At 40.3% G+C, this 15,381-nt stretch overlaps 1 protein-coding gene across 3 annotated transcripts in view; it reads right to left on the bottom strand.

Annotated features, from left to right (window-relative positions):
* The window catches only part of dnah6 (dynein, axonemal, heavy chain 6), a 50,286-nt gene that overhangs the window by 11,345 nt on the left and 23,560 nt on the right, over positions 1–15,381 (bottom strand). For all 3 annotated transcript variants that reach the window (XM_046403842.1, XM_046403825.1, XM_046403833.1), the window contains 24 exons: positions 14,535–14,666; positions 14,143–14,314; positions 12,810–12,956; positions 12,574–12,647; positions 12,333–12,487; positions 11,486–11,717; positions 11,211–11,363; positions 10,345–10,485; positions 9,485–9,727; positions 9,160–9,327; positions 8,827–9,062; positions 7,185–7,329; positions 6,800–6,916; positions 6,448–6,571; positions 6,086–6,282; positions 5,418–5,621; positions 4,142–4,267; positions 3,720–3,884; positions 3,148–3,215; positions 2,823–3,003; positions 2,434–2,613; positions 2,071–2,304; positions 398–533; positions 22–188 (listed from right to left, as the gene is read on the bottom strand). In XM_046403842.1, coding sequence (XP_046259798.1) covers positions 22–188; positions 398–533; positions 2,071–2,304; positions 2,434–2,613; positions 2,823–3,003; positions 3,148–3,215; positions 3,720–3,884; positions 4,142–4,267; positions 5,418–5,621; positions 6,086–6,282; positions 6,448–6,571; positions 6,800–6,916; positions 7,185–7,329; positions 8,827–9,062; positions 9,160–9,327; positions 9,485–9,727; positions 10,345–10,485; positions 11,211–11,363; positions 11,486–11,717; positions 12,333–12,487; positions 12,574–12,647; positions 12,810–12,956; positions 14,143–14,314; positions 14,535–14,666 — 3,897 coding nt within the window. The remainder of the gene's footprint in view (positions 1–21; positions 189–397; positions 534–2,070; positions 2,305–2,433; positions 2,614–2,822; positions 3,004–3,147; positions 3,216–3,719; positions 3,885–4,141; positions 4,268–5,417; positions 5,622–6,085; positions 6,283–6,447; positions 6,572–6,799; positions 6,917–7,184; positions 7,330–8,826; positions 9,063–9,159; positions 9,328–9,484; positions 9,728–10,344; positions 10,486–11,210; positions 11,364–11,485; positions 11,718–12,332; positions 12,488–12,573; positions 12,648–12,809; positions 12,957–14,142; positions 14,315–14,534; positions 14,667–15,381) is intronic.

Below are 15,381 nucleotides of genomic sequence, written 5' to 3'. Positions count from 1 at the left end.
ATAGAATTCATCTAGGCTTACCTTCTCTTCCATGAAGTTCTTGATGAGAATTAGCTTCTGGAAGGCCCCCAATCTCTCATTCCAGTATCCTCTGATCTCCTGCTTCACCTCTTTGGACTCCCCAAGGGGAGGCAACTCTGATAAATAGCCTTCCCAGTTCTCTGGATTAATAGATGCTTGAAAATGTCCTAAAGGAGAGGTGTCATTTAATGCTAAGCAAATCTTCATAAGCAAAGACCTTCACCCAGCAATATATATATAAATTTGTACAATATGTGGTAGAAGAGTCTGACAGTGAAAAATGATGTTTTCTACCTAGGTGAAACATCATTTTTATTGTCAGCAGAAACACGATACTGATGGTTGCAGATTAGCCAGGGTAATAGGTTTTGGTTACCTAGTTTGATATGGATGTGTGTTCTAGTGATTTCTTTAGAGATGTCCTTGAAGCAGGGCAGTGTGTCCTCCAGTTCACAACATGTCAGCCAGTAAAAATCGCTTAGCCATGGCACATCTGGCCGATCTGCATAGTCCTGGGCCAAGAAAAAATTGAAAAAAAAAGAGACAATTACAACTGTAAAAGGGACTGGATGGAAAAAAGATGGAGGACAGACCTTGAGCAGAGAGCCAATAAAGAAGAAATAAAGGATGTTATTAAAACTGAGAAGAGGGGATGATTCAAAACATCTAAGGTAGGCTGACATAACAGATAACAAACGGTGATGGCACGAAAATGCAAAGACAAATTTGAAAAGCATTCAATATTAATGAGAGAGACGTAGCTGATGGATGCATTGAAAGTGTAATGCAAATGACAGGAGACAGAGGCACAGAGGTAAAGGAGGAGAAAGGATGGTCAGCATTAAAATGCAGATCATAGAAATTGACAGGCAGCACCTCCAGCCTAATGCCATATAAATGAGAGCCAAATGGTGAGTGAGCATAGGAATATGGCCCCGTGTGGCACTGACTGATCTGCACTGTGGTCTCAAAACAGTCTGAACTCATCGATAAAACCAACGCTAAATCTCAAAGGTCCTTTTACTCATTCCTCTGTACTACCTTTTCTCTTCGTAAATACCCAAACGGTGTCTCAGCTGCACACCTTCCTGCCACACTGGGGTTGAAGAGGAAGGATAACAATTATAGAAAAAATATAGAGATAGCAAAGAGAGAGAAGGTGATTATTCAAAGAAAACCATTTAGACTATTATCAGGTGTGGACTTGCAGTTCAGATCAAATCATTTAGCTTCTCTGCAGGTGTCAAAACTGACTCGAAGTACTAAGGCTTTTGCACTGATAGCTCAAGGCCTATTAGTATGCTACATAAAGGTTGTGTGAACAGTGGAGAAACTGAGATACTTTCCTCATCTTATTTGTCCTCCACAGAAATATTTATGCTGTCAACCTCTCCACAGACAGATTTTCTCATATGTTCTTTTGTCTTTCAGTTATTGTGCATGTTTCCATCAATTTCCTGTCCAAGAGAGACTGGTCTGCTACTTTGTGACAAAGGGTTTTTTTCTCTCTCTCAATTCAACCCAAGCATAAGAGGAGGAAAAATAAAATGGTACTTTGTTCATCTGCATTTAAGAGGGTCTTATACATGACAGAGCCATCCTCAGCTTTGTGTATAAATGTAAAGAACAGAGGCAACTCATAAATGATTGGTGAATTATTAATGAGGTAACAGGGACAAACACATCTATCTTATGTTATGTCACTAGCTAGTGCCATCTTTTTCTCCTATAATTTTCACCATTAGGTGCAATGTCAGTCTGACTTAAGTTATAGTGTAAATAGAGATGGTGCAACTGAATGAAAGCAGTGGGTTAAGTGTTAACCTAATTAGAACTAACAGTTGATGAGAACTTGTTCAGCTGGTGAAACCGACTTTTGCCCGACTGGATAACTGTGAATGTTCATTTCATGAATACATATCATTTTAAAAAATGTATCAACAAAAATTCAATTCCAGTCAACCCCACCCACCCCAGCTACTAGATAGCTTTTCATCTGACACCAGCAATTTATCAGCATGAATTGTCGTACTTGACTTCCCAACTCACCTTTTCCAAAGAAGAAGCTCCTCTAAGAAAGTACTGCCACTCAGCATCTGAGATTTCACCCTGCTGCCTCATGACCTCCACACACAACATGAAGCTGTAGATAAGCTTGTGCTGCTCAAAGAGGCCACGAGACACATTGTTGTAGGAGTTGAGCAGGATCTGGTCTAGCAGGATCTGGAGGCGCTCTTCTAGCACACTGCTCTTCTCAGAAGTATCAATGGTGGAGTTAAAGAGCTGAGGGTGAAGAAGTGCAGAATGCAAAGTTGAGACAGCATAACCTTTAAATGACGTGTTCCTAACACAGCTTAATAAAATCTGATGGAAATTTACCTGCGGATTGTAAAATAAAGCCTGGTTACTCACCTGTTTGAAGTACTTGAGGGAGAACTGGTACATTGGATCGATCTCGGAGAGGCTGGCGATGACAAAGTACAAGACTGAGCCACGAGTGGCCACGGGTCGGTAGCGCTCCCTTGCTGAGTTGATCATCAGCTCGGTGGCCTCTGCCTCCTCTAGACGATGCTTTATGGCCTCTGATGTCACCTGAGTAATGGTGAAAACAGAGAGAAAAAGACAAAAAATAATGAGGAATAGCAGCAAGAGCAGAGGTGTGGTAAAAGAAAGGAAGAAAACAGAATGGAACAATAGAATAACAACATAAGTGAAAATAATGCGGAATTATAGATGATGACAGATTGTATCAAATTCATTGTCAAGATATCCATATGACCTTTGCCTGATCTCATATTTACCTTTGACTCCTGAAGAGTCTGAACCAGCTCCTCGTTGTCAAGTATGTTTCCCTCAGAGGTGAAGAGAAGCTTAAGGATTCTGTCTTCGATATCTTTTAGCTGGTTGCGATCAGTGTTGATGCGCACAATCAGTTCATTCCTCTGCTCTTCAAGGTGGGGACTCTCCAGACGTACCACATCACTGAGGAGAGGAAAAGGGGTCGAAAAAAATAAAACAGGGTCAAGGTACTAATCCAAAGTCCCAAAAGTCACTACTGAGGTACATAGAGTTGGATGGTGTTTGTAAATATAAACCATGTGGTTTGGGAAAGATGCCTGTGTGTACCTAAGCAGCTGGTCCTCCAAGCCAGACTGGGTCACAGTGAAGTTGATAATTGTAACTTTGATACACACCTGAAGGGCAACAGAAAACAAACAAACAAACAAACACACACACACACACACACACACAAGATAAATTGGTAATGTATTTCCATAACTATTCATTAAAACAACCACAACTTTAGAAGCGCTCTAAACACTTATTCATTTGCAGAATGTGTCCAACAAAACGGTTTCATGTTGGCTAAGTTACTGCCTTAATGCAGTGCTGCTTTGAATTAACACTGAAATCAAAGCCTGTATTCACATGGTGTTGTTGCTCTCCTTGGCTGATACTGAATAAAAGGCCACAGCACAGGGAGTGAGCTGGCAGGTGACTACATCTCTTGACAATGCCTGCAAACTGACAGGAGTTGATGCCATTACAGGAAGCCAAGCACTCATTGTACCAGTAACATTGCCTTGAGTCAACCAGCAGGGGTATGTTGGTGTTGAAACCATCACTCTGTAGTGAAGTGGCATTGCCAGATGAACATAATAAGAAGATTTAAAGGAGTGTGCATGTGCTGTCTTTACCTCTGGTAAGTAGTGTGGGTTTGCCATCTTGGTAGTCATGTAGAACCTGAAATTTTTGTCATAGTCAATATCTGAGTCTCCGAGTCGGATCAACGTCCGTCCACCGGACACAAACGTCTGCTTCAACAGGATGGGCTCCAGAGCTGGATCAAGGGTCTCCTTTAACTGTACACACAATGCAAAAATGCAGAAACATTCATACACAAATTGTAATAAGCAACACTGTTCAATGAAGTTCTCATACTTCATTCATTCTATTTTCAATCAGTGCAAGTTTTGAGAAGTTCAGTTAAAATGACAAAATTGTGAATTATACACATTGCAATAATGTGTACCTTCCCAAAAGAACCTCTAGAATATTGTTTTACCACAAATTAATTTCTTAATGCTCACATCTGTTTCTGTTTTTTGTGTATTCCTACCTCCTCTAGCAGTACAGGCATGCCCATGCATATGGCATTTTCTAGGGTACGCAGAAAGCTTGGGTCTGTCAACTTGATCACCTTCAGACCATTCTTGGCTTCCTTGGAGCGGATCCATCGGTTGGCCTAAGGGTCAAAGAAATAACCGTTGTCTAATGCTACAAAAAGATGGCCTGTATATGATAAGAATGAATGTTAAGAATGTTCATGTAATAAAGGGAGACTATAGCCATGGCACCGCAGCAGGAAGAGACAGAACAATACTACATGTCTGCACTGTCACATTTAAGGTGAACTCTGTCTCTGTTAGGTTACAATCAGACATATAAGACATATATAATATAATACAAACAACTTGTCAGATTTTCTGTCTCACTCATGTTTGCATTCTCTCTATGTAAAGTAAGAGAGCGCAGCTGCAAAAAAAAAAAAAGAACAACATCCTTTACAAGGATGATGGAGAACAAAAGGCTCCAACATGACAGGTAAGAAAACTGGACTTGTTAGTGGTCAAGAAGTCACAGAACAGCTACATGTTTGTATGTCTGGGTGAGCTGTCCTCTCTGTGGGGGGAAGCTAGGAACTGTTTGTGTGTGTGTGTGTGTGTGTGTGTGTGTGTGTGTGTTTGTCCTGGGGCAGAGGCCAGTCTGTGACTTTGTCTATGACTTTCTCTGACAGGAAGTTCTATTTTGAGAATTTTTTTCTGTTATTTAACTGGTACTGTAGCCATGTAGTGAAGGTTTTAAATTACATCCTCCCACAGTCCTTTCAAAAAAGATAAGAAATGTGTGGAATGAAATATCATTAATTTGATTTTTGTAACCCAACATATACACTACATGGTAAAAAAAGGGGATACCTGACCAAAGGGGACTTGAATTTAGGGTCAGGCCTCTGTGTGGGTCAGTTGGGCTCTTCTGCATTGGACTCATCTGGCCATGTTTTTGTGAACCTTTTGTGCACTGGGGCACAGTCATGCTGGGGAGGGAGGCCATCCTTGTCCAAAATATCTTGGTATGCTGACAAATTAAGATTTTCCTATACTGGAAGTAAGAGGCCTAGCCCAAGCCCTGAAATACAGCCCCATCTAAATACTTTTGTCTATATAGGGTATATTTACATGTTACATACTTGACATAATGTATGAAACTGGATGGATGAATTGAAAATGGAAGACATAAAATAATGAATTAATAAATTATTAACCACAACAAACAACAAATCATTTCACGCCTGAAATATGGTGACGACATGTTGCCTTGATCTTGTAGTTCACCTGGTCCTGTGGGTCGATCATAAGAGGCCAGCGGCGGCCCTCGGTCACCAGAATGCCGTTCTCCGTAGAGACAGTGTCACGAGGCAGACCCTCTGTGTTCCACTGACGGATGACAAATGGGTCACCCAGAATTTTTATCAGGCTGAAGCTGGAACTGATGGGGATGTACAGCTCCTGGCACTGTATTACCCACTGGTCAATTAGCTGTGGGAAGGGTACAAACACACCTCCATTCATTTTTTTTCTTCCTTCTTCTTCTGTTTCGGTGCAATATTTGAAAGATATTGTTTTTTCTTCTAAACCATCTTTGTTTTTTTATAACACATATTTTATAATGTTTCTACATTTTAATTACAGTCATATCACTGAGTTTATCACTGTTCTTCTGTTTAATCATGTATAAACAGGTTCAATTCATTGCTGTTACCTAATATATACATTTTGTTATGGGAATTACAATCTTATTTAAATTATTATTTAAAAATTAAATCTTTAAGTGGAACAAAATGGCCCAATAGGGCTTAATTTTCTTTCATACTGACACTGCAGTGAATGTACATAGTGCACTGTATAGCAACAGCCCTCATAATAAATATACTTGAGTGTCCATTGTGCACACCAGAGTAGTCCTAAAAGCACTGAACTGCATCTCATCACACTGTACCTACCAGCTGTCTGTAGTGGGAAGTGAATGCTCCATAGTAGGCCACACATGCAGCTGCAATGAAGACATTCCCCACAATGTTGATGATCTCTTGCTCAAATAAGGCGACACTTTGTTCCCAACGTACTTGTTCATCACCTAAAGCAGAAGTTAGCTTTCCTGCCCTGGTTAACCGAGCCTGTGTCAGAGCCATGGTGTTAACTTTGAGGAAAGAAAGGGTTCACAAACAAAGAAGATATGCAGAGAGAGAGGGGGACGGAATATCAGCAAGGTAAACACTGTTGCATTTCATATAAAAATTCATATAAAAACATACAGTGGCTGGGTAGTTCAAAGTGGTAACACAAAACGTGAACAACCCTTTACCCAGGTCCTCCTTCTCATTTAGGCTGCTGTCAAACTGCTCCTGTAGCAGCCTGATCTGATCCTCCACCTCTTGAAGCTTTTGTTGTTTCTCCCTCAAGGTGGCCATAGTCATGTCCAGTTCCTCCTGCATGGGTTACAACGGAGGTAGAAAGAAACACATGGAAAGGAAACATTTTGAAATTTTGGTCACTTTTTTATTGTCATTATTTGGTCCAGTGAATTCAGAGAAGGAATAGTAAATGGGCTGAAGAGACTTGACAAAAGTAGGGAGCATTGAGATTTAAAGCAAGAGTATGAACAGCACCATTCATTAAACTGTAATTTATATATGTCTATGATTAAATGGTCTGACCTGTGCCTTGGCCAGTTTTTCTCTCTTGGGGCCCACTTCTTTGAGGACTCTGGAGTAAAGATCCATGGCTCTGACCCACATGCACATGGATCTGCAGGCTTTGGATACCTTCTCCACCTAACAGCAACAGCACAAAATAGAATTAAACAAGGAAGAGATACAGAAACATCTTGTGTTCTTTTCCACATAAACTCCATAGTTTATTTCAGTATTGTGCCGTAATGTCACAATTGAAATTTAAACAGTTATTTTCCAGTTTCCCTTCCAGCTCTGACACCTTCAAAACTGACAAACTGTTTGAACTCCAATCTTTACAATCTGTTTGTGCTAAGTCCTACTCCGAAGCATCTGATTGACCTAACATAGTGTTGAAATTTGAACAGACCTTCTCAGGAATGAAATCAGGGTTGTTAATGTATTTCTGCAGCTTCAGCAGGATCTGAGGCTTGATATTGTCCTTGTCATAGTCTGTCAGACGCCTGAGGAAATTGGCATCTCCCAGTAATTGCTTGGCCCCAGGCCAGTCCGGTCTGTAAAGAGAAAGTGATGTTAGTGTAGAGTTAAAGAAAAAAGGGGAGCTAAGAAAAATAACAATTACTAAGTGTGTATGTGTGGTTTAATTTATATGTTGCTAATTTTGCTATTGCTAAAAATGATAAATACAATGAAACATTGAAGGTACAATGTAAATTACTGAAGGACATGATATTGCAAATACAATGTAAGAATCCAACTTTGACATACATGCAATCTTTATATATCACTGAGCACAACTCAGAATAAAAAAAATTATAACTATCCTCTTCTATAAATAGATATATATTACATATTCATATTCTAAACTTGTCAAAGCAGTAAGTTAAAGTTCCACATAATGCTAGTGTACCAGGGACAAAACAACGGGTGTTAATAGGTTAAGGCAGAAAAGATATTTGGGCAGGATTGGATTTAATGCAGAAGCAGATTAATGACTGATAAAATTTAACAGTTGAGAGTCATGAGATAGTGGGCTAATCCTTGTGGACGCTGATATGTGTATGTGGGATTAAAAAAATAGGCCCAAATGTCATACATTTGGCACAGTAGAAATAATAATGATGATGATCATTTTGAAATGACTAAAATTATTATATTATTACAATTACTATAGTTACAGTGATGATATTGTTAAGTGCCATGATGATGAAGATGGCTACAGTGATGATTGTTATTATAAAGATGACTGAAACTGGGTTGGACACCAGTGTTTAATTTTGATCTGACAGACTCAGACACCGTTTACACATGACCATTGGACACTGGTGTTGAAGTAAAGCAGTTGTGCTGAACAAATGTAACACATATCATATAAACATTAATTCTTAGATTTCACAAAGAAAGTAATGTCTGGTCTGTCCCCCGAATACTTCTGACTTTATTATGAAAAAGCTCTTTCAAAGGGCATGTCTAATCATTTTCCCCCTGAAATAGATATTAGGACATGACAAAATTAGTGAATTTGTAATAATGGAAGACCAGCTGTGGAGAGAAGGGTACTTTTATGCGATGAGAGAGGCAGAGATACATCTCTAAAATAGACTCTAATAAACTGTAGACCCAGGGGACATTACCCCGTCACTCACCCTTCGTGGACTACGATTTTGAAACCTCAAGTTAATCATTAAGACCCTCACCATCTAGATTTTTGGATCTGACTAAAAACTCAAGGACACACTGTTTATAATTTATTTGACTCTAAACAGGACCATAATTTACAAAATGAACACCAAACTGTATGAACAAGACTGGAAACTACTGCTTGAGACTATAAACCAATTATGAAAACGTTTACCAAGGAACTAAATCAAGTGAGAAGTACACTCAGTTTCTCCTAATTAGACTCAGACCTCTTTTTGAAACAAGAAGAGTCACCCCCTCCAGCCCAAAAGAGGGAAGGTCTGTCCACTTATACTGCCTGTGGTCTCTTATCAAAAATCTCTGAGGAAGAACAGTCATTCTTTTTCAGGATGAGAAAGAAACACACTGACTTGCAGCTGAGCAGAATGCAGACAGCCTCCATGACGGTCATGACTAGGTCTGGGGGTTTGGTGAACACCTTGATCTCAGAGATGTCAGCTTTGTCAAGAGAATTAAGGGCCTGATTAGCACTCTCTAGGGCTGGGAGAGCCTCATCCAGGTCCCTCTGGGCATCATCAGCTATTGCCTGGGTGTCTTCAGCTTTGACTTTGGCCAAAGCCTCATCCTCTTTCACTATTTTACGCACCTGTACCAAGGACACATTTTTGCATGAGCAAGGCAATTGTTTAAGACAATAGGCACATAGTTATGTGATAATCTCTCTCTGCCACACACACACAAACCTCGTCAGCACTCTCTTGGTCTACAGCCAATTTCTCCATGAGTGCATCAACATCAGTGGATTTTTGTTTCAGGACAGGCTCCAGAGCAGACAGATCAACTTTCATTTTGTCCACAAGCTCATTGGTCTCCAGCAGTTTTGTCAGACCGTTCTTCACACGATCCCTGGCCTGTACATAAACACAACCACACACAGATGTATCATTCTTGCATGTAGACAGAATCTACAACATGCACTGTAGTGCCACAACCTCAAAGAAGCTAATAACAGAGAAAAATGTTCAGTTACTGCCAACCACTAGCTAGAACATTTGATGGTTTACTTACAAGCACTAGCTGCTGTCTCTTATCCTCTAGCATGGACAGATAGAGGTTGATGAGCTCCAGGTAGGAGGTAGGCGTCGTGTAGTATCGCCGTCTCAGCTCTGAGTAGAAGCGCTCAGCCATTTCAGTGACACTAATGTGTATCTCTACACACATGGCTGAGAAGCTCTGCTTCAGATCCTCACTGCCAAAGTCCACATTCTGGAAGAAGGCCTGAGACACAGAGAGCAGCGCCTCCCGAGGCCACTGGGCACCAGATGGCAAAGGGGAAAAGAGTGAGATAAGATTTGCAACAAGGATAAGGATATATAGCTTTTATTTTAGATTTTGTTTATTTGCACAGTGATTGGACAGAACAGAAATAGAAAGACATAAAAAACATACAAAATACAATCATAAAGACATCCAATAAAGTAGCAAACTACATGCTTCCACAACTGAATCACAAAGAAAATTAAATATTGCAGCAAAGCACAGAATGGAATGATATTGATAGAAAGCCATAAACTACAATCCTGAACAAAAGTAGTTAAAGAAAATAGTGGGTGAGACAGAAGACAGTTGAAAAAAGAAAGTGGTCAGAGTGAAGAAGACATTATATTTTGGGTATAGCTGCCAGGACAAGCGGCATAATGTGACACTGGTTCAAGACAAGGTGAGTGATCCTAACCAACTTAACCTCATCCTAACCAACATGTAGATAATCCCAATAACATGTTTGCACCAGTTAAAGTAATGGTATTTCTATTCTATGGCTTGGTTTGGACATTATTAAAAACAATCTAATTTCACAACACCAAACCAAACTGATAAGTTACATATGACTAGATATGGTCAGAAACATAAGAGTTATCTCAGCATACCTGCACAAACCAGTCAATGGTACAGCAGTTGACCAGTGACGGGAACATACGGCAGCGGGACCTGAAGGCATCACCCACGGGACTCATACACAGCACAATGTGTAGCTTTTCTCGTACACGAGAGATGAAATACTGGAACACCTGAAGGCCCACCCATACACACACACACACACAAATTCTGTCATTTCTAGATGTTAGCTCTCAGCATGCAGGTAAGAGTAAAGGTTGTTATTTCCTTACAGCTCACTTGGGGCTAGTGACTTTTAGGAGAAACATTGTCCGTGTGTTCTTTCTGAAATGTTATGAAAGTTCATCAGTGCATCGGGTCAGTCTTTTTGCTTAAGAGTTTTTATTCCTCTTAGATCACACTGCTGCATTTTGATACAGATAATCTCTTGATTTTGTACCTGGTATTGTTGTAGAGTATTTTATTCAAATCTTTCTGGAAGGACCCCTTGTGTTACTGCGTGGAACAGATATTATGGTCACACTACCATACATAATTCCCATAAAATCATGTCATTTTGCACTTGGGTTTGTATGGATGAAACAAGATATGACATCGTAGCTGTTTCCCCATGTTTCCAGTCTTTGTTCTCAGCAAAGCTAACCACATGCTGGAGGCAACGTCACATTCATACTGCAAAGACATGAATGGTGTCAATCATATCATCTAACTATTAGAAAGAACGTGAGCCAAAGTATCTCCCCAGATGTCAAAATATTCCTTTAAGTTTCTTAGTTAGATTAAAATTGTAATGAGATTCCTACTTCTTCACTTTTCACACAGCGTCTTGTTCCTCCCGTATTGATATATACTGCACTAATATGTGTTTTCTGCAGTAAGTGTTTGTGTCCATCCAAACCTCATCCCTGTTCTCCTCACTGATTCCAGCCTCTTTGGCTTTTGGGCGGGAGGCAGCTAGTACTTGTTCCAGCTCGTCTTTTTCAAAAAGGTTGGGAACTTCACCAGAGTTCAGCATGTTGTTTATATCCTCTAAAAACTCTTCCACCACAATCTACAGCAGGAAACAAAGTGGACACCTGAAAATATACTTGGATGTGCAAAAAAACCAACAAACAAAAAACACAACATGCAGGCATTTTTTAGCATCTTAACACTCTAGTCCTTCCATCATACCTGAGTGTCTGTAAAGAGGAATACCATATCTTTGCCCTCCACACCAGCCATCTTGTACAGCCTCCTCAGGTCCTCATGGAAGCTGTCATAGTTGTAGCCTCGGCTCAGTTCAATCTCAAAGCAGCGATACCCACACATGTGGGATGCTAACCGTGTGAGTGACTGCTTGCCTGTACCTCCAACCCCTACCAACAGTGCATTGCCTCTTTCCTGGCGAATCATACGAGCAATCCTAGAAGAAAAAATAAACAATCACTGTCATCATTTGTAAAGAACATGACCGGGAAATGTTGTTAGAATGGTATAAACAGGTCTGGTGTGTCATTTCATGCAATATATCCATCCAGCCATTTTCTATACCACTTATCTGTCAGGGTCACGGGTGGGGGGGTGGAATAGGCTGAAGCCTATACTAGTGAGAGGCTGGGTACACTCTGGACTGGTTGCCAGTCAATTGCATTGCTGACACACAAAGACAGACAAACACACACTCACGCACTCACACCTAGGGGCAATGTAGAGTAGCCAGTTAACCTAATGTGCATCTTTTGGGATTGTGGGAGGAAGCTGGTGTACCTGGAGAAAACCCACGCAGGTACAGAAAGAACATGCAAACTCCACAGAGAAGGGGATTCATCAGGATTCGAACCTGGAACCCTCTTGCTGTTAAACTTGAGTATGTGACAGCGTCTTTTGTAAATATTTCTTTCGAAAAGCAACATCTTTTGGTCTCACGTAACCTGCTCTTTGGAGTAACTTTCATTTCACAGTTTATACCACCTACTGCTAAAATCCATTAACCACTATCTAGGAAGCCACCTTAACAAAAATCTGGCAATTCAGACACCTGGAAACATGCTCGATAGCATCCTGGAAGAAAACCAGCTTGGTCTCCTTGGAGAAAGTCATATTATAATCATCAAGGTAGTCCCGGAGAACAGCCTGAATCTTATCCATGTCTGTCAGATCCTCATACAGACGGTCTTCTTTCTCTGCACCCACCTACAGGGAAATGTGAGGTGTAAACATAGAAATTCAAAGTTTTCTGAAGTTATCAAGCATTTTTGAAAAGAGAAGAAAAATCTGACCTTGATAAAGTCCCCAAATATTAAGGGCTGAGTCACAAAGTATGAGGGCTCCAAGCTTATGCTAAAATACTTGTCTGTAAAAAAGAGAGAAAGGAGGTCAAAAAGAAGGGCATTATTTGACTGGTAAAGATTCAAAATGAGTGGAAAATGACATTCAGGAGCACAACATGCAGACACACAATGTGCAGGATTCAAATAGCTTGTTCATTGAGTAAAGTGAGCCATGGGGTTCTTACTGGCCATCTCACAGACGATGGTGTTGAAATAAGTCTTGTCTTCGCTGTTGATGAGTCGGTCATGGAACACCCGCTGACACTCATGGCAGAAGAGACGGAAGATCTGGTTCTTGTCTCTCACTTGACTTGGTTCACACTGTAGTATACCTGTGCAACAAGTGAAGGAAAGATGAATGGAGAGGACAGCTTTTCCATTTTTTTAATCTTACATATATATGTGTAATACATAGAGGCAAACGATTGAGGAAAAAAAAGAAAGACAACAAAAGCACAACAAAGAGGAAAGAGCAAGAAACTGGGATCATGAAGGGAAGCAAAACAGAAAAAGACATGTAGAGACAGACGCTTGTGACGCCATGTGATTCCAGCAATATAAGAAAATGGGAAGAGTTGGTGTCAGTTTATTACTCCTCACCAACAGTAAGTACTGCTGAAAGGAACTGTGTGCTTGAGTAATGCACACTAGCTATGTCCAACAAGTCGTGCATGGAAGGCAGCCGCAGAAGTAACTTCAGCTGTGTAATGATGCCTGCTGAGTGAAGGACGGCAGGGAAGGAAGGAGGGAGGGAGAGAAGGAGACAGAACGAATGATGGTGCAAATGATTTGAGAGCACGAGGCTGAGTCAGAGCTTATTGAAATTGGTAATGTGGCTTGAAGAGATATATCATAGCTGGAAACCATGCTGTGGTGGGGCCAAGACTTAGACACTCTCTGTCTCTTTCAGCACAGCTTAAAGATCCACTACAGGCATGTTTTAAGATGAATATAAAATACTCCATTTTGTATAATAACTGGTCTATGATGTGGTTTTCCACAAAAAGTTCAGTTATCTTGTTTAAATCCTTAAAATGACACCCTCTTTTTCTCCTCCACTTAAAATTCCAGAATTTATGAATATGTAATTAGTTTTTAATAGTTTAACTGGTAGATACAGGATGTCTCCTACTTCACAGTAAAGTCCATTCACAGTGTATGTGCGCCAGATGCTTTGAAGTTTCTGCATCCTACATTTGTATAAATTACTGATTCAGGACTGACCTCCAAACTATTTGTGATGTCACAAGTCATACTTGTAGGCCTGTCTTTTAAAATCAGATATTCAGCTGACAGAGAGAAAATGTACACTGTGACAGCAGAACTATAGTGTCACACTCTGCAAATACATCATTCTACACAGAGAAGCTCAAACATTCAACTACAGGAACAAGAGAGAAACACATTTAAAGTTCAGTTAGTGCCGTTAGGGAAAAGAGAAGGTCTATGTCTGGAATGCGCGTCCATACTTAACATAAAAATGCATCTTTAGTGATTTTGCATGTGCACACATCTCACCTTGGACACACTTGGAGAGGTCCCGGAGATTGAAGACATAGTGGGATTTAGCTGGAGTCGGCAGCAGATCTACGCTCAAACGGTTGTAAATCTCCACAGCTGCATCCACAATCTGACCGGCACAGTCCTTCACTGCCTGGGAAAACTCATTAAGAAAACCGTCCAGGATGGCCTGGACAAAGGTTGGAGGGAAAGGGGGAATAAGTGTGATTAAAGAAAATGAAAATGAAGGAATAGGGTAAAATGGAGAAATGAGAAAGAGTGACAAGGCAAAGGGAAGAATCAGATATCATAAAGAGAAGTACATAGACGCCATACATTCTGGACACATGATAATGTTCCTGAAGTGGTTCAGAACATGAATGTATGGGTATATGTGTGAGTCTAATCACTCTGAAGATCTGCTTGAGGCTATGTTCAGATGGTGTGGGAAGACACAGCATGCTGAAGTGGCGGATGAATCGGGGGGTCACTGGATTGCGCCCACCTCCCGGAGGAGCGCAAGCTGCGGCGATGGTCATTTCCTGGAGGACAGGAAAGAAAAGTATTAGAAAAGTTATTAGAAAAGTTATTAGAAAAGAGCCCAAAGTGACATATTTGTGTTGCCAGAAGGTGGAACCAGAAATATCTGAAAAATTACTAGATCCAATGATAGATTCTTTTGTTGATACATTTTCCGTTAATCTGCTAATCATTTGATTGACTAATTGTTTCAGCACTAATAAATACTTATTTTAATTTTTTTATTGTCAGCGTAACAGAATTGCCTTCTAGCAAAAATTTTGCCTGCAAATAGAGTACAGAATGAAGTTATGTTTCAGGTTGCTGACTCATGAAATTTCTTTCTGCTTCAAGACATCAGGTACATATATTTAATTTAAACATAAAATACCCCAAATCCAATCTGATCTGTAAACGATAAGAATATTCATACTGCTCTGAGGCCTGAACTTTCAGCATCTTAAAACCTAGACCTAGATAATTAACTACTGTACATTAGCCAGTTCAAGTAATAAGATTTTCCACGTGAGCAGGTGCTACAGGGTTGGATGAAGCTTTAGAGGGAGAAACAGAAATGTTGGAATGCCTGCAAAGGCAGGTAAGAGTAAAATACAGTTCCCACTTCTTGAGTTGTCTTGTGCTGCACCAGTTCTGGCTTTGGTCAGCAGAGGTGTTAAACTTTGGACTATTTTTAAAATCCTTAACTTTAAATATGAAATGAGGAACTTCACAGGGATG

Source organism: Scatophagus argus, chromosome 2 (assembly GCF_020382885.2).
Source record: "Scatophagus argus isolate fScaArg1 chromosome 2, fScaArg1.pri, whole genome shotgun sequence".
Lineage (NCBI taxonomy): Eukaryota > Metazoa > Chordata > Actinopteri > Scatophagidae > Scatophagus > Scatophagus argus.
This window is presented reverse-complemented; position numbering and strand designations above follow the sequence as displayed.